The sequence below is a fragment of the Calidris pugnax genome, unplaced genomic scaffold (genome assembly GCF_001431845.1).
Source record: "Calidris pugnax isolate Ruff unplaced genomic scaffold, ASM143184v1 scaffold118, whole genome shotgun sequence".
NCBI lineage: Eukaryota > Metazoa > Chordata > Aves > Charadriiformes > Scolopacidae > Calidris > Calidris pugnax.
Window position 1 is genome coordinate 644,978 of NW_015090855.1, and position 25,022 is coordinate 669,999.

At 40.2% G+C, this 25,022-nt stretch overlaps 1 protein-coding gene across 9 annotated transcripts in view; it reads left to right on the forward strand.

Annotated features, from left to right (window-relative positions):
* The window catches only part of EYA2 (EYA transcriptional coactivator and phosphatase 2), a 95,764-nt gene that overhangs the window by 58,337 nt on the left and 12,405 nt on the right, over positions 1 to 25,022 (forward strand). For all 9 annotated transcript variants that reach the window (XM_014943635.1, XM_014943636.1, XM_014943634.1 and 6 more), the window contains 5 exons: positions 4,596 to 4,663; positions 6,645 to 6,822; positions 8,458 to 8,585; positions 9,088 to 9,171; positions 22,848 to 22,937. In XM_014943635.1, coding sequence (XP_014799121.1) covers positions 4,596 to 4,663; positions 6,645 to 6,822; positions 8,458 to 8,585; positions 9,088 to 9,171; positions 22,848 to 22,937 — 548 coding nt within the window. The remainder of the gene's footprint in view (positions 1 to 4,595; positions 4,664 to 6,644; positions 6,823 to 8,457; positions 8,586 to 9,087; positions 9,172 to 22,847; positions 22,938 to 25,022) is intronic.

Genomic DNA, 25,022 nt, shown 5'->3' on the forward strand with positions numbered 1-25,022 from the left:
CTGAACCCTGTAGGCATTTATTTTAGTAGTGCTAAGTGATCAAATAATCCTTTGAGAGAACTCTCCCTGGAACCAGTGTGTTATTCATCTACCAGTTAGAGGAACTGCTTGGACCTAAGCTTTGTTGTTCCATTTCAAGCATATTCAGAAGTGCCCACAGAAGCCACCCTCTGAACACCCTCATCTCAGCTCAGTGTTCCCCCTTTTGAGTGTTCATGGACTCAAAATTGTTGCTGGCTACTCAGAGAGCCGTGATAAATGCCCTGCTGTCCACCTGTGTTGAAGCTGGCTCTCTCCTCCGATTGTTGAGTATTTTGTTGAATACCGGAAGTGCAAACCATCTTTTCTCCTAAATATAGCAGCTTATTCTCTTTTGAGGAGACTTGGAGAACACCTCCTTGATGTCAGGGCTCCACTGACCTGGGAAATGCAAGAACACAAACCTGATTTTCAGAACTCACTGTGGTATTGATCTGAACTATACCACAGGCCCATCCTGTCTCTAATCACATCTCCCAAAGATATCAGTAATCCTGTGTTGTACTCTGTATTCATAAGCTGAAAGAAAACTTTTTTTAGTGATGCCAGAGTTTAGTTCTGAAGATACTGAAAATAACCATTAATATTCCCCTCTTTTATTTACTCGCTCCTACCGGGAAAGGAGGGGAAGAAATGCAGGCTGTTATTGCAGTGACTGAAAGGCAGAAAGGGAGAAACGGAGAGGAAGGAGCTGGCATGAAAGTTTTTGCAGGAGCCCAGTGCAGATCACACACCATTAAAATTATCATTGAGCATGGCATAGATTTTAAAATACTTGAATTAAAAAGAAAATGAGGGGAAAATAGCAAATGAAATCCATCTGTATGACAACAGGAATATACCATCAATCAGCTCACAAAGAGTTTCTCTATACATGTTGCTCTTGGACACTCATATCGGGAAGGGCCACATCTACTTATCAAGCGAAAAGTCGTGGCACTGAATATGTACCACATATGCACGCCTTTTATGCGGTGTCTTTTCATGCAAGTGTGTTTGTGATATACATACTTTACAGGAACATTTACAGTACCATACATCTGAAGAGCTACTCTACTCTAGAGTCCAGATTGTTTTATTACCAGCTAAATGTTCTTTAAGCTACCTGTGAATGAGGGCATTGTGACATTTAGCAACTGGTTTGATTGAACACAGATGTGAACCATATTCCATATGGAGAAGATCCAAAGGGAGAGATCTTAGGTTTGTTTCTGATTTGCAAGTAGGAGTTTGAATGCAATTACTTGACATTGAGCTACAAAGATAGATGGAAACAAATCGGTTACTTGCACATCTACAGTATTGCAAATGTAAAATCAGCTGCAGTTCTAGATAGTGCACTGTCTTCAGAGGTCAGGAAAAAAAGCCTGAAAGGCAAAAGTCCTGTGGAAATGGGCAGTATCCACTCAGAAATGGGAGGGGGCCAGGCATTCCTTTACAGTGCTTACCAAGAGGGTTCCTAGGCATGCCCCATTGTACAGAAACACCACCTTTTAATGTTATTCCAGTCTGGCTCTGAATATTACAAGAAATGCTATTATCTGAGAAAGCATTTGAAAAAAAAAATGGTTACATGGGGAATAGGGCTAAATTGATAATGCCAGTATGCAAGGTATGTTGATAATTTTCCAGCATTTCTTGAGTGTAAAATTTACTGATGCAAAACTGAAATTCCACATTGCAGAATTAATTTTATTATGGAAATGTTTCTTTCTTGCCAACAACTTCGGGAAGAAAAGCAAACATTTGGGGCCAGTTCTGATAAGTGTTCTAAACTGCTGAATTCTATGAGGCTGCTCACAGGAACTGTTAACTAGTAGCCCTCATGCTCTGCTCATGAAAAGAGAGGGGTTTTCCTTCCCTTCATTGCCTGTGGTGCTTGTTTGTTTTCCTTCCATTTGAATAGATTGTGCATCATTGAAAATGTGGTCTCTCCAGTCTAGCCTGTAAAGTGAAAGAGGGACTGAGCTGTAGTAGTCCCCATGAGACAGTCCCCAAGGCAAAGGCTGATGTTGAAATGAAATATTTCTGAACCTGAATCTTCAAGGACTTTTATTTCCATGCAGGTAATTGATTATTTTTTTTTGTCCCAGCTTTTCATCTTTGTTCAGCTGGGAAAAAATTCCAAGTTTTTACTAGCTTTGGTTGGTTGGTTGTCTCAAGTGTCCTTATCTGTAACTATTCTGCTGTAACAATACTGAGCTGCCAAGAGATAGTGAGCTTAGCAGCTCTCCAGGTATACCCCAGAGGGGAGAGTTGCATTCTCTGAATTCAGTGCTGTAGGGGCGGAAAAAGAGAGTTGTGTTTGATCTCAATTTAGACAAACTATGCTCAAATGATACTCCTACTTTATAAGGCTACAATGACAGAACAAGTGAAAAACCTGAGTTACTGAAATCTGTTCCCAGGCCTGTTGAACTTCAGGCTATAGGAAATACCAGCCTTAAGCACTTTCACAAGAATTTAAATATGCAGGTAAAAAATCAGAAAGTTTAGTTTCTGTCTCTGCACCACAGTCCTTCCTTTTAAAAATCTGCTGGGCAGAGGGAGCCAGGCTGCAGCAGCCTGTAGGGACAACTCACCTTGGACCTGGGGCAGCTCAGCTAAAATGGCAAAAATAAATTCTACAAAACCACAGTGTAAAATCCACCACCTTGGGTCTAGCCTCAACGTACTGTGGGAAGCTGTGGAGCACGAGTCATTCTCCATCCTCTCATGCCTACATTTCTGCTCTCTTCCCCCTGCATACATACCTGCCCTGTGTGTGCATGGACACACTTGTGTTGCACAACTGGTACAAAGTTCAGAGTGAGTTCGTTCCAGTTGTGCAGATCTCTCCTTCTTTTTATAATTCTTTCTGATTGTTTGGAAACTAGGAAGCTATGGTATCATGTGCAGGTAGCACAGCAATAAACATGTTCTCATCACAATTTACACATAAAGTGTGAGTCCCTCGAGGTAACTCATCCCCCTCTTGACAGCTTTAATAAAGGATGATGGATTGTTTCTAAATGACAGTTTAGGAAGATCAAAAATTCCCCCCTGTATTGTTTTGAGCTCTGGTGTACAAGAGCTGTTTTGTGTTCTGTGAAAGTTGTTTTTGCCTGTAAGCGCTGGGGCTCTATTACTCCCCTTCACAGTGGTGAGAAGTGCTTAGTTACCACAGGAATATATTCATCCTGCTGCAGTCGTGACTTTATGAAAAACTCTGTAGAAAAGCAAAGCCTAGTGTGGGTGGGAGGTGGGGAAATGCTAATAGCTGAATGTGTTGCCACCTCTGGGATGCTTCTCTGGGCAGTCTCCCCACATGGGTTGTGGGGAGGAGGAGGGATTGGGTACTGCTCCACCCAGAGTGGCCTCCGAAGGGTGAATGCCAGGAGAAGGCATCACCTGAACCCTCCTGCGCTGGCTCAGCTCCCCAGCCAGTATATGCAGGAGACTTGGGGAGACCCAGGCCTCCGGGTACCTGGCAGTCACCTGCACCCTCTTTTCCCTCTCTTTGCCCTTTTCTTTTTAAAGACTATGTGTGGCAGTAGGTCAGTTCTGAGGAGGTAGAATCCTCCCTCTTGTTTCTTTCTGGCTTGAGATGTGTTTCTCAGTGCTTGTGCTTTGTAGCTGCACTTGGCAGAGTGGAGTTTGTTCAGCTGTCCATTCCCTAGCTAATCTGGCATCTTAAAATAAAAATAAGCAAGTGGATCTTTGGAGAAAGGTTGCCACATGAAGACGTGCAGAGAGTGATATGGTTAAAACAGCACTGTTCAAAGTCATTCACATGGTGAGAAACCAGATAAGAAAAAAAGGCTGAGTGCCTGATTAGGGCTCAGTCTGATGGTACATCAAGGTGACAAAAGGCAGCCCAAACAGGAACTTGCTGTGGCCACGCAGGACCAAAATCATACCTCTTTCACTGTAGAAGTAGTGGGTCTGAGTGCTCTTTGGAGCCTGTCACCTTCCATAGGGGTGGAACACGGCATAGTCATCATCAGCTGCATCATTTGGGACAGAGCCATGTAAAACTCACCTGTCCATCCTTTCTTGTCCTAACATCCCACAATGAAGCAATGTTTTTGCTCCCTACCATACCAGAAATCTCAGCAATACTGTTCTTATGTTTTGGGTGTCAACACCAGGGAACAAATTTTCAAAGTCTAAGAATTTCTAAAAATTCCCAGGTACCTGGTCCATAAGGACAGATTCCAGGACATACCTATGTGTGAAAGAGTGCGTGTGGTTGTATAAACAATCTGAGGGGTTTTATCTATTGGAAAAAGAAGTAATTGAATTTTAAATTTGGGTTGAACCCTTATTTTCCAGCTTTGTTTCCCAGTTGGGTAAGTGTTTGTTTTAGGTTATGTAATGGTTGTCTTTGAATACCTTTCAGTAAGCAGACCTCAGAAGTAGCCCGAAGTCTTTGCAGCCTATATTTGTCAAGATTTGTGATACACCTTTTTTCTAGTGAGACAGTACTTTACTTCCTGTTGGAAATCATTGGTGCTAAGATATCCTCTTACTTTGATGGCTGGTGTGTTTTATGACCATAATATTCCTTCCCTTAGGCACAACAGGGATTTACCAGGGAGCCAATGGCCTGACAAATTCTGCAGGATTCGGTGCTGTGCATCAGGTATGGTTCAGGATTTATTATTGGCCACCTTGTCACTTATTTTAAACACTTAGAAGCTTGATAGATCAGGAAGATTATTCTGCTGTTTATGTATATTTAAAGAGGGTGCTGCAGTGTGTTTTAGTTAACAATGTTCTTCTTTACTCCTGTGGCCTGTCCATTTTCTGGACTTCTAATTAACTTGATTAATTTTAAGATGTGTTTATCAATACACAGACTTGCACTGAGTGCAGTCCTTGCAGGAGGAGGGTGCCCCGACAGCCTCTGCCATGCTGCTGTAGCAGTGCCAAGAGTTTCATCATTCCTCTGCCATCTTACAACTTTCAGATATGTTTTCCATCCTCAACAGAGGGCTCCGCTTCTAGGATCCTGTCATCTGCTGTCTTGGCAGTGTGTAATAAATACGAACAATTTGAAAGAGGCATTGGCAGGCCCTGGTGAATATTGAGCCATCTGAGCTGCCTGTGTGCTTCCTTCTTTGACAATACACCTGTCTGTGGGCTTCATGCTTCAGATACCTTTATAAATGCATGTGTATAAATAAACAGCATGTATATATACACAAGACAGATGTTTTTCAGTAGCAAATGGCTCTTCTTGATTGGAGCAAACAAATGAGTACACTGTCCACTGTCCCAGAAAATGTGTTTTGGTTGGCCAGTAATTTCAATTCCTTGTTCGTAAGGTAAATGTTGATTTATATTTTTAATGACAACAGTGGGCAATTTCTTTATTACATCAGTTTTGGCTAAAAACATCAGCATTTGCTGATAGGAGTGCATTTGATTGAAGTATGGAGTTTACCTAAAAAGAGAAAAATAATTGGGCTGTTTTCATTATTTTGTGATATTCTTTAAGAGAAAACAATGGAATTCTCTCATTTCATTTTCAGTTTAATTGTTATTATGACAACTTGAGTCTTTGCTCTTGAGAGCTCCCTGGTGACTGAAATTTAATGAAATAGCTATGTCACAGACAAAGATACAAGCTGTTAAGGAGAAAGTGCTTTTAGTCTTTCTAAAGACTATTTATTATTTAATTTTCTTTAATACCAGAGACTAATTAGCATTTCTGAGGAAATAAAAACCTTTTGCTGAAAGACAGTCCCCAGTGCATGAATACAGTTCTCTATCTGAAAAAGCAAATAGGTGGACAAGACCAGGAGTTGCAATTAAAATGAAAAGAAACAAATTAAACCTTTCATGTTTTAATTGTCCAGAGAGAAGTTTCAGAATCTACTTTAACTTCCTGCTTCTCACAGCACAAAAAAAAAAAAAAAAAGGGATAATGGTATGAAGTTTGTTTGGGAGCCTTAAAATCAAGACAAATTATTTTGTGATACCTCAGCTCCCCAAGCTCACTCCACCTCATATTTTTAGTTCATCTTTCTGTAGGTAGGGAAGATCACTCAGGCATTCAGTTATTGCTGAGATAGTTGGGGCAATCTCAACTGTGAATATTTCTGCAAAGAAATTGTTACCTTTTTTTAAAATTTGTTTTCATAACCTGTTCTAACAGCTGATCAGAAAATTTTGCTAATCATGGGAAAACACAGCCTGATTGGCTCCTTCCCTCACCCAATTATTCATTCTGTTCTTCTGATTTCTGAAATGGTGTTGTTCACAGAGACTATGTTCCATCATGGCCCTTATCAAAAAAGCTGCGCTGCTTCACTCCTATATAAAATTGTTGAACTCTGTAATACAAAATGTGTCACTGCTGGTAACTAAAATCCTATAGAAAAAGCAGAATTCACCTGATTTCACACCTCTTCTTGATTATTTGATCCTAATAAAATAGGAGTATGTTTAGGAAAAGCAGAAATGTAATTATGTAAGTGAATGAAACGTGGTCCTTTAGTGAAATATTTGTGAGCCATGAGTTGCTTCATGTGCAGATAACACTGCCTTTGTGGTCCCTTACTCGTTTATAAGATAAAAACCTGATACATAGAAGTTAAATGTTTCTTTTTTCCTCAAAGGAATATTCATCATATCCAAGCTTTCCTCAAAGCCAATACTCACAGTATTACAGCTCCTCTTACAACTCTCCATACGTGTCTGCAAACAGCATCAGCCCCTCAGCCATCCCAACCTCCACTTACTCTCTGCAGGAGTCTTCTCACAATATCAACAGTCAAAGCACAGAATCGCTGTCTGGTAGGTGCATCTCTTCTGTTTTCAGTTTGGCAGTCTCAGCCACCTGTAGACACAAACATTATAAACTTGTTGTTGGATTTTTTTAAAGTACATATATCTGTACGTATAAATCAGTTTTCCTGGCACTTAACAGTTCTGCTTACACAGTGCAACACAGGGTTTTGGGAAGAGATTAGAACATCCAAGCTCTGTAAAACCATCCTATGTTTTTTCATGAGTATGTGAGGTTTGCTCTCCAGCACAGGTAGTACAGAAAGATGAAACAGTTGCATACAAACCCCAGATCAGTAACGAGGACTAATGTCGGTAGCAGTGGGTTCAAAACAGCCAGCCATGCTCTGGAAAAGCCCCAGTTTCCTGACTCTCTGATGACTTTTTAGCCCACGTCTCTGTCAAGATTTATATTCACCTCTTGCAACAACATGCAATATATGCATTCATAACTAAGTACAAGAGAAAGTCCCTCTTTAAAAAATCAACACAAACTGCTTTTCTAAGTTGAAATTTCAAGATGAATTCCACACAAAAAGTCTTCAGAATTTGTGGCCCGTCTTTGAGGGCTTAATTTTTAAAGTCTCAAAGCTTAAATGGTTTATGGAATTACTGATGGATTATGATCCTCCAATGTACTGTTCAAGTACGATCTTCAGATATCACTTCCCTAATAAAGTTTTCATTGGCATGCAATAACATATAAAACACCACATAATTTGTGGATGATCACAGTATACGCCCATTGTAGGTCTGCTGACTTACGAAACAAATCTGAACATCTGTGGTTGCTCTAAAAGAAAAATAAACTAATATTGGTTTTTTAGAAGACGTGATCACAGATTGCTCTAAAAGCAGTTGGAGGATTTTCTGTTCCTTAGATCTTATCTCAGCCTTTTTGAGAAAGGGTGATTTCAAAAAGGCTTGTTAGACACAATCCAAGCTTCTCTGAAGAAGAATATGGTTATTCTAGGAAGCTGGAGAGGCCACATCTTAGCAAGGTGAAAAGAAAAATATGTTTGAAAAGGATTTGTAATGTAAGGTAAGTGAAATCCAGACAGGTTTATGAAACTCAAGCCAATCAAAACAGATACTTTATACAGGGAAGTTCACCTTTGACTGTCTCAGTTAATTCTAAAATACTATCCTCTGTGAAATAGAATACGGCTAAACAGGCTAGTTCTGTATTTTTTAGTAGAAGTTGATGTTGAAAGTATATTTTTAATCATGAACGTTCATCAAAATTTTTTTAAAAGGAATTTATTTTTTTTCAGAAGTTGAATTGGTGTTCATTTCCTTTTCCATTGCCTTTCTCATTTTTCTTTTGAAAAGCAGGAGGGCAGTAAAATTCAAAAAGCTGGGTTTTTTTCAGTGAAAAATGTGATAAAGTTTTTGAGGTGACATGTCCATTTTTAAATGTTATATATACAGTCTTGGTGATTTTTGAAATTGTTTTAACAAATCTTAGGAGTTAAAAGTTATTTCTCTAACAATGTCAGCTATTGACATGAAAATAATAAGACTTTCTGATGGTGTTTTCACAATGCACCAGAAGGGTGCTCTCTGTTAAAAGCTTTCATGCTTTAATTATAATGATCGAGTACAAATGTCAAGTTTACAATGGAATTTTTATTTTCATATTAGGGGAATATTCAACAACACCAGCAAAAGATGTAGAAACAGACAGACATCACAGAGGGTCAGATGGCAAGGTACGAGCCCGGTCAAAAAGAAGCAACGATCCTTCCCCGACTGCTGACAGTGAGATTGAGGTAATAACTTTAATTTATATTCCTTTAGTAAATCCAGCAAAGATAAACAGTCGCATCTATTAGCAAATCCCACCATCAGACTAGTGAGCTGTAAGAGCCAGTATAAAAGCAGTGATATAACTGGATCCTACAGATATGGGTAGTCAAAATAATTTCTCCGTTTCTATATTATCAGCATCTCGAACTATTCTTTATATGTACATTTGTTTCCTTTGGCCTTCTTACAAGTCTGCTGTTTTGTTCCCCTGACTTGGCATGCAACAGGGGATTTCTGTGGCTGTTAGGAAAGCAGACTCTCAGGATGACCAGTATACATATAGTTCCAAAATTCCTGATGTTTCATTTTGCCTGCTTTCACAAAGCATCTACAGTCAGTGCTCCAAATGGGTTTGAGATCTTAAAAAGCTCTAGTCCAACAGGACATATTTCTTGACTGAACAAATTCTTGCAATTGCTTAATATGTAACTGTATTTCTTTTTTCCACCCCGTCTGTCATCACAGCGTGTGTTTGTGTGGGATTTGGATGAGACGATAATTATTTTTCACTCCTTACTCACGGGAACCTTTGCATCCAGATATGGGAAGGTAAAATTTAATTTTTTTAGCATTACTGCTTGTCCAGCCAAATTGCATCGGGAAATGTGGGGGCAGCTAATGAGATGTCTTTTCAAACAGATGCTGCCTATTTAATTCAGACACATTTGTATAAATATGTCCTGTGGCATTTCCTTCTAACATGTGAAAATTTAATTTACCTCCTTTTCATGTTGCAAGTAGCCCCTTGTTTTTCAAAAGCTTGTATTGTTCAGCTGCTGCTAGATAGGACATTGGGATGTTATTCAATGTCTGTCTCCTGCAAGAAAGAGCCTATCAAGCAGCCAGACAGCATTAACTCTAGCCTGAATGAGGTAACACATTTTTTTGTCAGATAGGTGTTTTCTTAACAATCTCAGACAACTTTTTGAGAGAGATTTTGTGTTGGTCGGTCTAGGTTGCCATGCAGAATACTGGCTCTTATTCCCACATGGCTGCTGAAGCTTATATTGTTAAGGCATTTTAGGAGCCATATATTTAGTTGTCCATACTTTAGATACCCCTTTGAAATGCAGGCAGTTCATTTTTTAGGCAACTCTCTCCGTGGCTGAGCAGACTGAACTTGGCTGCTAAGGAGAAAACGCTGGCTCTTGGATTTAGTGCCATGTGCTTCAGTTTCTTCCTAAAGCAGCTTTTTATGCTAAACGCTTAAGTCACTTTGAATTACAGAATGTCAAACACTTCTAAATGGGTAGGAAAAAAGACAATATCATTGCCTAATTAAAGGTGGATGACCTAGTTGGCAGCTGTTTCCACACATGGCTTTGAACAGGCAGCTTCATCAGGAGACTGGAAAATAACCCTGCTTCTCTCTAGAAAGCAGAAATATGATTTGACATCATTTCATGGCTTTACCAGCTGTACTTGTTTTACGATGGTTATAACAAGCTGAATGTGTAATTAGTAAGATAGATTTATTGTTCGCTGTTAGATGTGCACAGTTGTAAGGGATATAAAATGGTGTTTGTGGTGTGGAAGTCTACTGCAGCACTTGGAATGCTGCTAACACTTCTAACAGCACCCTCTGAAAACCAAGCATGTGTTTCCAAGCAGGGATTTATTCAGACCCATGTTGTACAAGGTAATTGAAGCGGTTACTTTTCCCAGGGAACGTAATGAAGGAGGCAGTCTGAGGGATACATGTGTTAGCTCAAACCTACTGCCGGCAAAAAGTAGAAAGAATTAGGCAGGATCAGGAAACATAAACTTAGAGTGTGCAGATCTGCTATGTGGTCATGCTTAGCACTGGGTAGGGGCTGCAGTATGCATATGGAGAATTCCCTTACTGGACTGATTTTGTTATAGCATAAAACCTCTGATGCCTTCATCAGCTGCCTCCTGCACAGGTTTAGAGCATGTGGGGTTGGGATCTGCTTCATGGGGGCAGATGGTGATGGACCAAGGGGTGTGACGGACCCGTGGAGGTGAGAAGCCCTGACGCTGCAGTATCTGTGAGCTCTTGCTGATGGGCTGCCATCTCTAGAGCAGCTCGTGTGGGATGAAGTGGGGTCAGGGAGTGGAACCAGAAAGGTTTTATCAAAAGTACTCACCAGTGGCCAAGTTCTTCTCGTCAGCTGTGAGAGCAGATTTAGGCCAAGACAGGGCACTTGTGAGCAGCAGCCTGCAGAGAGAGGAAAATAGGAAAATGGAAACTTGGGGGATTGTCTGCTTTGGAAGGCCTTGAAAGATACAAAATGACAAACTTCTGTTGTCTGTTTCCTTTATACAAATGTAAAGAATGATAGAAACAGGATTTTTTTTTTTTAATCAATGAATCACCTTTTCTATTAAGTTACAACAGGCTCCTTGAGAAACTTCTCTAGAATTATATTTTTTTTGTAGTTTCTCATTTGTTTCATCAGTATTAAATTCCTTAGGGCTTTCCTATAAGGGAAATGGTTGTGTTATAAAAGTATTATAGGCTATCGCCTTGATCCAAAGACAACCAGAGGCTTTGGTGGGTTTTAGAGCAGACCTTAAACCAAGAGGGGAATACAAGCACGCTCAGATTGTCTGTCCTGGGAACTGTTAAATAGTAACACAATTAAAAAATGCTTAAGTGAGCTGAACTATCAAGTACAAGTGAAACAGTGAGCCAGAGGTTAATAGTTTCAGAATCTCTTGCTTGAATGATGTAGGAAGTGTTAATCTCAAAGTAAATTAAGTATTAAGGCCTAAAATTCTTATTTTTGTGCATAACTGATCATAAAAGATTCACGTGCCTGTAATTAGACATGCACATGCTTTGAATTTTATCTCACACATAGAAGCCTTGGTTCTGTATGTCTTCATCCAGAAAAAATGTCGGTTTATATGATCTTCACCATTCCCCTGACCAGCATTAATGAGCCAATATCATCGTATCTGTTGCACTGGTAGAGCTGCTGTGCAGCTGCTCAAAGAATCAGACTATATAGTTGATCAAGCTGAAGAATAACACCTCTTTCTGGGGTGATTTTTCTGGGAAGAGGGGAGAAGGAACATCAACCATAGCTTCCAGAGATTTGGGTCTAAACTCTTGTGGTTTTTAGCTACTAAATCTCAAATGGTTCCTTGATGATGGCAGGAATAGGGAACTGTCCAAAATAAAATCTGATTTTCCAGAAAAAAAAAAAGAAAAGAAAGAGGGCGAAAAATTCACAAAAAGGATTATCAGTTGTAGTTGTATAATTAATCATTTGTGCTTCAGTGTATGTTTTCTGGTGTGATTTCATGTGAAAATTCTCTTTGTTTGGTTTCTGAGGGTAACCTCTGTTGTCTTTGCCATAGATACGGGCTCCTCAGAGCATGAACAGTTCATCTCAGGCATGTAGAAAATAATTTGCTGACAGCATTAGTAGAAGTTAACACACAAAATTTACTCAAGGTTGAAGTGTGAATGAATAGCCCAGCCTAGGTTGCTCCTTTTTTATCCCTTCTGCCCAAACTCTTTTCTCCATTCGATGTATTGCACAGTCATCAGACATTTGGTCTTAATGTCTTTCCCATACGGTCACTGCAGTATAACCTTTATAGTGGCAGTCAGAGTGGCCTGCAAATTTACATCTCCTTTTGCTTTCTTCCCATGGCTGAATGGATGCATACCTGCACAAACATATGGAGTCACGGTCTAAGTGATCAGGGCAGCAAAGCTGTCAAACCTGAGGAAATCTCTCCACCCTTTCGTTTCTCAGCAGGAGGCCGTCTGACAAAGAAAAGGCAAAAAAGAAAAGAGTTCCATGGCTAGTTAACCCTGGAGGAGAAACCTGTTCTACAGGCTTCTGATCACTGTATGGGTGCAGAATATTTACCATGTGCCTAGAGACCACAACTGATGTAGACCATCATTATAGCTTAATGTACTGTCCACCCAGCCCTTTTAATCCCTTCAGGCATGTATAATAGAGCTCCCATTCAACAGGAAGATGGCTGCAGTCTTTACTATGTCTGCAAAGATCCGCCCCCCAATTCACTGACTGAACATAATGGGAAAACCGGGTCAAAATCCATTACAGTGCTGCTGGTGTTTCACCTGAGTTAGATAAAAGTCAGGGGGCTTTGGCCGTGTGTTTTTGAAGCAGCTAGGCACAATGCAGAAAGACTCTTTTGGTGGTATTAATTCAAACACAGTAAAAACAGATTGCAAGCGCTCCCATGCCAAAAAATATCAGGAGTCTATTCCCCTTTCCCTGACTGAAATATTTGCAAGCTTGTTCCATAATGTGTATTGTCAAAGCATTAAAAAAAAAAAAATGCAGACTCATTCTCACGCTTTTCAAAGGACTAGTATAACAAAAAGAGGGGGCACTGGGTGCATTGTTTTCCCCAGCTGAGGGGTGTGTGTGAAGCTAATACCTTTGCTCAGTATTTTGTACTGTTCCCAGAATGTGTATTCTTGCTCTGTGTTGGTACGCTCCTTGGGATTTGTGTCAAAATGAATTGTGAGTTTTAACTGTGGAGTTAAAATTCATCTTTACGTGCAAGTTACTCTGAAATCCTAGAACCAAATGGAAAGGATGTTATTTTAGCACTGATTTAAAGAACTGAATATATAGGACAGTTTAAATTCTTGAATTTTGTTGGATCTTTATCAGTACTTTGATGATGTCTGCTGATACTTGGGAGCTAAGATCTATAAAATTCCCATTAAGATGCATAGCAATTTCTGAGATTGTTCAACATCTTGAATGGGCTCAAATTAAGAAAAACATACTGTAAATAATAATAGAGCACATTATGTCCCAGTTTTAAATCAGTGTTGTGCCAAGATCGTATTCTAGATTTTAGTTAACTTTAACTGAAAGATGTTTAGTTGCTGTGTCCCTGTGAGTGGCCACTCTGGCTGCTTTCAGTGGGGACTTGCAGTTTGGCTCGTGGTGGCTTGATTGATGTAGAGGCTGCTTTTCTATGATAGCTGTATTTTTTTATTGCTTTTGCATTTCAGAAGTGGCAACCTGAGCTTTATCTGAGCTGTGAGCATACAGGTATCAGTGAGATAGAGACAGGGCACATGCTAAAGTTTCCAGCCTGTGTGAACATGGGCTCTGCCTCTCTGGTGAGGGTCTTGCAGTGGCACAGGTACGTGAGGGACTAGGAGAGAGGCCTCAAGACCTTTTGGACAGAGTCATTAAAGTTGCTGCTGGGTCCAGCTGAGGGCAGGACGTAAACATTTCGAGCAAATGTCATACCTGTTGTATGTTGGCTGTCTGTGAACTGGACTGTCTTATTCTCACCAGAAGTGATGTTGTGGATCTAAGAAACCTTATTCCTCAAAATTTTCACTGGCAGTTATATGTACAAAAGGTTTTCCTTTAAGTGAATTATAATTTCCAATTTAAAAAAAAAAAAAGTCATTGAAAAGTTCCTGCTTGGCTCTACTCAAGATCCTTGTAAAACCCTATGGTTGATTTTTGTTGATTTTTTTTTTTCCCTCCTTTCATTGAATGCTTCAAGTAGCTTGCGTTTGTCCCTGCTTTGTTCTCTCACAGGACCCTAAAGCCAGGACCTGATTGAAACGCCATAGGGATTTAATCAAATCTGATGGTGATTCATGCTTCTAATGGCCGAATCTGTCCTTTACTACTTTACAAACTGAGAAGGAATAAAACCCCATTTTATTGCTCGGCTGTTAAAAACTATTTGTAGAAGTTGCTAAGGTTCAAATCAAAAGCGCCCTCCCTTGAGAACTATTAGTTAATTCTAAGTGCCATGGCGTCGCTTTTTTTCTTCTTCTCTCGCTTGAGATGTGGCCTTATATCACTACTGCTGTTCAAACATCTGAGAGTTTTCCATTCCTTTGACAAACATGAGCCAAAGTGCTTAAGGACATCTGTTTATTTTATTTCTTTAATGAGAAAACCTTCCAATTTCTTACTGGCTCAGCTGTGTTTATTTACATTTTGTTAGTCGTATGTGTGGGGCACCTTGGGACGTTAAAAACCTGCAGAGGCCTATGCTGAGGGCTGCTAGCAGGCATCCTGGTCAGAAAGGCAGAATAAGCCGTTCCTAAGGAAAACACAGTCCTTGGAACTCCATAAAATAGATTTTCAAAACAAATAGAGCCTAATTCACTCAGTAGATCATGGATTAAGTCAAGATGAATACAATTTGGAAAGGATTTTCTGAGGAAGTTGGAGATTTTTTTACCCACTGGAGGCTAAACCTTGTATTTAATGCCTTTTTAAGTTAAATTAAAAAAGCATTCAATCACTGCAGGTAATAAAAAAGTCTGTTACTTTAGACATGCTGCTATATCAATTATTAGTTCATTATTGGAGAGAAGGGAGTAAATAATTCCAGCCGTTTGATTATTTCAAATGTGTATTTCGGGAGCAAACATCTGTGTTTATCATCTGTAGTGGTTGATGAGAAGCAGCAGCAGAAACAGCAAAACCAGATCCACGGCAGCTTAGGTGGTGGGCATGGGAGATGCTCTGAGCTTGTGTAGATGTAACCTCTTGTACTAGAGCTTAGGTGAGCAGAGGGTTTTCTACGCAAAGTGCACATGTGGCATTTGGAAGTATTAAAGGATTATTTTTGACATAAAATATGTATCAGAAACAATGCTGGATTGTCAAACAAGTGTGAGTAAAGGGTACCTGCTTTCCAGGGTTGCTGAAACATGACTTGATTTTAGGGAAAAATAGTCTAAAAAAAACACTAAAGGGACATAATTTGTGTTAGGAATTTGCATGTGCAAAATATGCAGTTGTGCTGAGGATTACACACTGTGATGTGTTTCCACCAAGCTTTCCAGGAGGTTAGTATTTTTCACAGAGCTATCAAGGGCATACACATAGAAATACAGTGATTTGCCTGTGAGGAGGGGAAGGGAATGAAGATGTATTTGGGTTAAATTCCACTCCCTCTTTTGACATTTATGCCCTCTATAGTAAAAAGAAATTATTTGTAGATTTTGGTCATGAATTTTTTTATTACTAAATAAAAATAATTTCCATTTGTTCTCAAGGATCATGGTCCAGCTTTTAATCTGTATTTAAGTACAGTATTCTCACAGGACTGGAATGCATTTCAGAACTCAGCAGTTCAGACACTGGATAAATTCATGTAGTCATTACTGTTTTAGTTCATTTAGAGAAGAAGAAGAACCTTCTCAACCTCCATGTGTTCTTGAATGTGAAGAGTTAGTGACTGATGTGCCCATTTGCTTATTGGAATAATTTCCAATGTGTAGTCCCCAACCATTTCTGAATAGATACAAGCAGTAAAAAGAGAATCCTTCAGTAAATAATAAGCAATGCTTTGGCAGCACCTTTCAAGTCACAGTAAGGGTGAATATGAAAAGGTATTTGAAGAAAAGGAATTAAATTATATTTGCTTCTGTCTAGCATGGGTTTTTCACATGATCAAACTGTGATGACTGTATTCATTATTCATTTAAATTAGGTCGACTGTCTAATAAACCTGGATATATCAATGTTTCATTATTCATTTAAATTAGGTCAACTGTCTAATAAACCTGGATATATCAATGTTTAGGTAAAACAGTATCTCTTCGTTTTGGGAGAAAAAGGTGTTTAGAGCCTGAAGAGCTGAGTGATTCTTTTTGAAAAAGTGCAATTCTGTTTTTAAAAGTCTGAAGTGCAGTCACTTAGGTAAGTTACTTCTGAAAATGAGTTTCAGCTACTGAGCTACTTTGGTTACTTAAAACAACTTTTCTCTCAAATACCCACTCTTTCACTTGAAAAACTCTAAGAAGCTGGAACTGGCTGTAGCTTGTGTCTATTAAAAAGATAAAATTGCAAGGTAAGCTTCTTAAGTGTAGTAAAAGAGCTAAACATGTTCTTTTCCTCAAAAAGACATGGACCTACTTGAACTAGAACTGATCCACATGGTTAATTTCCCATTATTATGGGAAAGCTGTGTTCATCTCTCAATTTCTGATCAAGGTACAAAATGTTACAACCAAAGAATGATTATTCTCACAGACTCTTTTTGTTCAAACATGTGGCCCAGGCATTTTTATCTTTGCTTTTTTAATTATTATTATTATTATTTTTATACTACAACCAAGCTGGTCCATTTTCCAGGAGTTTCCAAGTAATTAAACCCAATTAAAACTATTAAATTCTTTCTTTTGGTGACAACTTCATTATTAACAGCTAACCACAAGGAGAAGATTTAACTTAGAAAGCCCTTGATTGTATACTAATCCGTCTCTCACCTCTGGCTGACACCTGTGGTAGATAAACCCTATAGAATAGGAGTCTGATGAATACTCTTAATTAATACTTTCTTCCTTGTAGAAAAGTAATTATTTGCTCACGGCATAAACAGGTATTTGGCAGGGATTTCAAGAGACTGATTAGTTTTAAATACTAGGGCTTTATTTTGTGTTTTTTTTTTTAAAGCTGGGGGGGCAGGTCTGAATTCAAGATCCACACTCAGAAAGACTTTGTCCTAACATTTTGAATGTCGGGTTAATTGGCACATTGCTGAATAGACGCAGAGTCAGACAACAAGCTGATTTGTTATCCGTCTCAAAGGAGCCAGCTTTGCCCCTTTGCTAATGGCCTGCAAGTCTGAACAGGGTACCTGTAAGGCAGAGGCTTGGAATGGGCTTTGGAGCCAGGATCGGAGGCGAGAGTGACTTGCACTTGAGAGATTGCCAGAGATAAGTCTGCTTTTCTCTTCCTTTCAAAATGACAGTGTACAAGAGGGGAGAGCTTGCTGTGGACATCCAGCCAACTGGATTAGTAGTAGCTGCAGGTGTTAACAAATACATGTCTTTTTAATGCATACTCTAGGGCAAGTATAAGCAGTTTATGAAAAATCAGCCTCAGCGTTTCAGGAGAGCAGCGGTAAGAAGGTTTTAATACAGAGCCATTTGGGAGGATGCTGACGGTGCAGTTTGCAGTGTGGCTGCAATGCTCATGGGCTTTTGTTTATGCAATGCCAGCACCTTTCATAGTAAAGATAGGGCAATGCAGGCTACTGTGTAGGTTGGCTCCTGAAAAAAGGTCTAGGGACCTACATAGTGCATGCTGCAACGTACCTGCAGCTATTTGTACCCACATTCGGTAGCTTAAAGCTAATTTGGGTATGCTTAGACATTCTGCATTCCCTTTGCTTTAGTGCAGACTGGTTGGAGTTTCACATGGGAGTGAGCAGACCTAACTTCCTTCTTTAACCCACTGCTGTAATAGGGAAATACTTGTTCATTGTTCACCTCCAGTTTTTGTGGAAATCATCTTGAAGCGAAGACAGGCTGGAGGCTGTTCAGCAAACTCCTTTTAGCCATCTACTGTCATCCTGTAACTCAAAATGAGGGGACAAAATGAAAACAGAAATTAATTTTAGGCAAGGTGATATTAGCTTGGAGGCCATAAATGAACTCAAATTGTAATTTTAAAATGCAATTCACTTCAAATGTACAGAACTAGTTGAAGTATTAGGAACAGTGCATGTAACTAGCCAACATCAAAGCAACATTCAGAGAAAATGTGTCAGCTCATGCCATTGGGATATGAAAGAAAACGTTCCCCTCGGTGAATGGACACTTTTGTCTTCCTCTGCAGCATGTTCCACAGTTTTCTGTTACCCATGTTTTTCTCTAGTCAGACTATCTGCTGAACAGAGCAGAATTACCCCAAAACAGGCAGATACGGAGCTGGGAGTTGGCAGTAACTTATTTACAGTGGAAATCATCTTGCTCGCATGGTGTGGCTGTTGTCAGCAGTAGGCAATAGCCCATCAGTCCTTAGCTGAAAGTCACAGCTGTGACAGAAACAGCAGAGAGACATGTCCAAGGATGCTGTTTAGGTCTAAGATTTTTTAATCTAAAATCTTAAAAAGGGTTTATCTTACTCTTTGTATGTTTTGACACTTAATTGTTTATAAAGGAGTAGTAGGGAATGGGGGCATTTTACTTTTCAGTTCCTTGAAGATGTGCACTGAGCAGAAATGGGCAGCTGTGAAACTGCTGCTCCTGGGAGTAGTAGTGGGAGTGATGGGTGTATTGAGGAGGGAGAATATCAAGCTTTTTGAGAATGAATGCTTCAAAATGACCATTGTTCCCCTGGTCCTTATTTCTCCCCTCCAATGGGAAGAAGCCTGTTAAAGCCATGTGTTGGAGGGTCAGGAGTGCCTTGTCTGTTAGGTCCGAGCACCAGAGGGAAGCACCAAAAGTAATTTGTGGGGCTATTAATTTCGACCCTTAAGGAAGCTCCAACAGTGGTGCGTGGCTGAGGTGAGGCATATGGGGATACACTGTGGTGCTGGAGGTTTTATTTACAAAAGGAGTTTATTGCCTGTTTTCTATCCCTGCCTCTCATTGTCCTTGTTTGTGAAAGCATAACTCGTAGATTAGCAGAGGGGTAGGACCTTGCTCTTCTAAAGTTACTAAACAAGCACTCAGGGTTGAGTTTTTAGATTAATCTGTTTTCACTGTAAAAAGTGGTTCCTGGAGGAGGTTTGATTTCAGGCTCTCTGTGGTCCGTTCTTCCTTGGGCTTCATGTGCATTGGAAAGCATTGGCTAGATCTGTTACCCAGGAGGCTTGTTCCCAGGGCTCCAGGGTGCACTTTTGCTATGGAAGGACATGTTAGCAGGGATCATCGGTATGAATGCAGCAACTTCACATTGCTCTGCTAAACTCACGCTACTCAATGTAGGCATTAGCAGTCCACCAGGGCATCCACTGCAGCACAGAGATATCCTATAGTGGTATGGGATTTCTATGCTTAAGAAGAGCTCTCCATCAAAATCTTAAGATAAATTTCATAATTCTCTTTCAGATTATTTACACACTGTATAGAGAATTTGGACAACATGTTGATATAGCTATCTCATTTGGTGCTTTCCCGTCAGTCTGATTCTCCTGTTTTTTCATACTTGAATTGAAAGCTGTAGAGACTGTGTCTTTCCTCTGTGTGGATACAACCTCTAGCACAGTGGGGTTCCAGTCTGGGACTAGTGCTTCTAGATGCTACAGTAATGCAAATAAATAACTGCCAATGGAACCCTGGCCTAGTGCCTCTAGACACCCGTATCATACTGGGAGTGCTGATTTGCCTTTTAACTTTATCAGTCTCTTTGAGACTTGGAAGCATGCCTTGCTATAGAGGAAATGTCCATACTGTGAAAGCAGTGATGCCAAATCATTTCCCAAAACGACTTCCCCTCTGGGTGGTAAAGTGCATTTTTCAGTTTTATTTTCATTCCATCATATTCTCTATCTCAAGAGAAAGGTTTTTTTTCTTCTCATCTACAGTTTAATTTCCATATTGTTTAGTTTAGAGAAGGTAACTTCATACACTGTGGAAATGTTTCCTACTCCCCATTAGTGATTAATACCAATAAAGCTAAAGACAAAACTTAGAGGATAAATGACAGATACCAACCAATGAGATTTCCTGAAAGAGTTTTAAAGGCTAATGATCCTTGAAATGTATAAAAATAAATTGCTTCATTAAAAACTATTTTACAAAATAATTTCTTCCTAGCAGCATATTTTCTTTAAAACCGTTCCCACGTGTAACTACACCTGGGTAGTAAAATTTGATTCAGTGCTGTTTGCATGGGGCCACAGTCAGATGCCCTGATTACCCCTGTGTCCCTGTGCCTTGTCAGGGGAGCAGGTTCGGCGCTTAAAAATTAGAGACGTGTTTAAGGCAAGTCTGTTGAAGTTTACTTTTTGCCCAGAGGAGAAAGTGCCCTTCTTTCTGGGACAGCAACAAGCATGTTTAAACATGAGTGACAGAGCTTTTCTTTAGATTGGGCACAATGCTTGTGAGTCACACACATGGCTGAAACCACAGCCATTCTGCTCTAATTAAAGAGAACTACACCAAGAATGCGTAATAATTAGGTTAGTGTGTAATACACCATCTATGTCAACAGCATCTGCCGCAAAGGTTGATTGAAATGTACTCGTCCTCCAAACATTGTGCTCCCTGTTAGAGGTCCTCAACTAATTCATTTCTGTCCTGTCATACAACAACATGACTCTGCAGAAATCTGTAGAAAATTAAGAGCAAAGAGTACATATAAATCTGCCCTGGTTTAGCATGGCTTGTAACTGTAGTGGAGGGAAACCACCCACATAAACATAAAGATGAGAGATCCCTGTCCTAATGAAGATGAATTACAAATAAAAGTCTTTTGTGGGAATGCTCTTTCTTTTTTTTTTTTTTCTTCAAGTTGTCTGTTGCTGTTTAGTTTGAACAGGCACAATGCTTTTCAGCTATGAGTGTTTATGAAATTAACCACAGGTTATTTTTACTTGTGTTTTTGAAGTATTTAATGAATAAGAAAATGTTCTGCTGGCGACCTTATTTGTATCAGTGTGTTTCTGTGCTTATGGTGTGGGTTTAGGAACAAGGTCAGTTGTTTAAGGGCAGGAGAAGTGGTTGACTTCAGGCATGACAGACATGGAGAAATGATTGAGACTCATTTAATAGTGCAGTGCACCAGGCTGGGTACAGCAAGTCGTGGCTCAGAGTAGCAGAACCACAAAGGCTGTATCCAGTGCCCACTGGCAGCTTTCAAGCAGGAAGCCAAGAGCTGTAGGAGCCCTGCGGCCACCATCCCCTATGAAAGGGGCAGCTTGGAGGAGCAAGTAGATGTGCTGTGCACGTGCAGTCAGCTCTTAACAGAGCCCTCCAGGCCAGAGGAAAGGGAAATGGCCCAGACAAATGTGTTAGTCCCCTCTGCCACGCAGGATTCTCTGTGGGTGATTCTCTGTGAGCTTGGGCTGATTTAAGCTTGCACTTGCTGACTTGGTGAGGAAATGAAGTGATAGCCTTCTCACAGGCAGTTGTGCTGTCTTGGCTGGGTAGCAAGGGGCAAGAAAACTTTTAATTTTCCAAAACAAATCAACTAAAAGAACTATGTAGCCGCAGGTAGCGCAGTACTTCTCCAGGGGAATTTACTTAAGGTTTTACCACTGATGTTGCTAGGGGCAGGATCTGGATGTGAGAAAGTTCACACGTGCTTCAGAACATGTAGAAGCCATTTTAGAGCTGCTGGCCTGTGCATTTTCACATTCTCTTAATTGTTAAAAAAGTGTGGTTTAAAAATGCTGCAGGCAGCCAGAGCTTCTGCATCACATCCTTCCCATTTAGGAATCAGTTTGGGACTCTCCTGGGGCAGGGCCACGTTAGACCCACACACCCAGCTGGGCAGGGGGCTGCTGGTACAAGCAGGTGGCAGAATGAGCAAACCATCACAGTCAGCCAGCACACACAAACAGGAGCATCGGGTGCACATCACCATTTCTAACATTAGCTAGAAAGACAGATGAACCCATCCAACATTTTAATGTGCTGTGTCTTTTTTTTTTTTGAATCAATGCAGTTATTTGGGTGTAACTGTCACTGTGGCTACAGTTCTGGCTCTGCAGGCGTGCTTTATACCACTGCAGAGCACGCTCTGTCCTGAGCAGGAATAGTCATACTCAGACAAGTGTTTTATCATGCTATAATTGGGTTTGCGTAGTAGGATGGGATGAGTTTAACTCTGGTGATGCTGTTAAATAAGTAGGCAGCTTCAGTGGGGATGGAAGAACTTTGCAGTGGTGTGGCTGCTCTTGCATCTCCTGCCTGACAGTAGATACACGCTGGGCTCTGATGTGGGAACAGCACCTCTGCCTTTCTGTCCTGTTCTGTACGGATCACCTGAGCTGGCATAGCAGTAAAGAGCTAAGTGAAGCATTCTGAGGCACATGCTTGAGCTCCAAGGCTTCTGTTTTCATGTTTTGCTCACCAAGTTGCTGTTTGACATTAAAAGAGAATAATGCTGACCTTTGGTTTGAAAGTGGGAGTCAAGAAAGGATCACCCTCTGTGTGCTTTCTTGCTCATAACTATCCCCTAACAGTTCACTGACGACACTAGTGGAAATCAGTTCTTGGTTTAACCTACTGAAGCAATTCCTATATAGTCTCAGTTGTTTAAAGGTTCTTGTTATATCATCTGAAGTTTGTGGGCTATTATTGGTCAAGGCAAGCCATAGACATCCTTCAAAGAACATAATTTGATTATCTAGTAGAGGAAAAGAAAGGATGGGAAAATCATGTTAAGATACACTTAGGAAATAAAATAACTTTAATGAACGTATCTTCAGAAACAGGAATGTGTAGGTTCTATGTTTGCTCTAAGATCTCCCCCTGCAAAAAAAAAAAATAAAAAAATCAAAGTGAATGGAAAAAGACCCTTATTTTCTCTTAACAGGACACAACAACGTCTGTGCGGATAGGTCTTATGATGGAAGAAATGATCTTCAACCTTGCAGATACACATCTGTTCTTTAATGACCTGGAGGTATGTAGCTGCTTATTTTATTTAACAACTCGCTTTCTAATCATTTGCATCTGGTCTACAAACTTGTTTTTTCTGGCCAAGAAACTTTCATTTTTGACCCCAAAGAAATAGCCTTAGATGGCTTATTGGAAGCATACTTTACTGTGTCCCTTAGACATCTTCATTCTGTTAAGGAATTTTTTTTCTATATACACAGTAACAGTGATGGCTTTTGGCAGTTTTACTAAATCTAATAATGAGGACATTGCTGCTGCTTCTCCTGAAATTTGCTATTTAATAATTTTATTACGCAAAATTAGCATGGATCCTATGGGGCAGGTAGCAATTAGGTATGAGCCCATGCAGAGGTTTTAAAAATGGTCTGTGTTCCAAGGAAGCTCTGTTTGCACACACAGACAGAGCAGGAGGTCTGCTCAAGCTCAGATACAGGACCCTTAGATACAGGACTTTCTCATTCCATCAGGACTATGTAACTGAGTAAGAACCAGTCCAGTGAAAAGCTGAAGTTTAGCACTGTGTCTCCAAATAGAAATCAAAACCTTCAGCAAAGCACCTAGACTCCATCTTCAGCACAGGAAGGGAGCCAGGTGCTACAGGACACATCTGTTCAGCAAAATGTTAAGGGAGGTTATCTCTAGTTTGAGCAACAAAGATGATAAATAAAAACATTTCCATTACTAGTGCTATTTTGTTGCTGTGTGAGAAATGAGAAGCAATTTTTGCTCATTTCTTATCAGTTTACCTGCTTTTACTGAAAAATTGAGAAACACCAAGGTGGGCAGCAGAATGAGTAAGTCAGTGGATGGCCAGAGGGTGTAAAGGGTCAGCATAGGCACCTAAAGGTGAGAACAGCTCGCTGCTGTACCTGGATGGCTCAAAACTGTGAAAAGTGTTTAAAACTTTTGAAAACAAGTAGTGTTCCAGCTAGCCAGAGCAGAAACGAGCAAAGACAGAGCATTGTGAGACAATTTTATCTTAGGTCCTGCACTAAGATAAAAGTGCTAAGTGTTCTAAATGATGATGCATGGCCCAGGTAGAGAGAGAGCTGGAAATAGAGGAGCATTTTCTACTGAAAAATTTCACATTTTGCTTCTCACACACGCTTGATAAGTGAAATAAACCAAAGTTTTTTTCAAACCAAAACGAAACTAAGCTGGTTTGTTTTCACTTTCCAAAAAAAAGCCATTTTAGTGTGGAAGAATTTGTGACAACAGTCATCCTTCCCTGCTCGTTAACCAGCCTATTCCTTCATTTAGGATGATAAATAAAAGTTAGCTTTGATATTCACAAAGTGATATTTAAGGATCCCACGTCACCAAGTTAGGCTTAAAAAAAATACAGTGAATGATATTGTTAAAAAAGAAATTGATTAAAAACAAGCAAAGAAGCTGATTCAGTTCTAGACCCACAAGCATTACCATATACGTTAGCACCATCATGTGGTATAACACTGGCTTGTACAAGACAAAATAAGCTAAAACCACATGGGGCTGAAACCATTTCTGACCAACTTCTGTGTTGGGACAGGGTGAAAGAAGCTGTAACTGAGGAAGCAGTAGGATCATTGCCCCTGTTCAGGGCCAAAGCAGGAGTACTCTTCCTGGCTAATGCTAAACATGGCAAAACTTTCCTCTGGCACTCATCCATAACCAAGTTCAGGCATTTTGGGGGCCCCAGCAGACTGAACGAACCACAGTATGGCTGGCCTTGGTCCTGACAGTGGAAGCAGGGGGAGAAGTGGAGGAGATATCGCCCATCCTCACCAGAGGCAGGTTGGACAAGAAAATCAGTTAATATCTTGCTTTAGCACAAGGGAATGGTTTATTTTGCTGGCTGCAGTTTTCAGTGCTGTGCAGAGCAGAAGGTGCTGCCGGGATAAAAAGCCCTTTTGAAGCATTTCCAGAAAGTCCCTGATGAGGATGAAACGTTAGTCCGTAGATACAGCAAGGTTTGCACAGCCCTTATTAGCGTTTGTGTGATCTTCCTTAGTCTGGTGAGGATGTGATTTCACATCCCAACAAAAAAATGGCTTCAAAGTCTGAGTGAGGAACCCTTTTATTCTATCAAAAAATGATTCTGAGACTC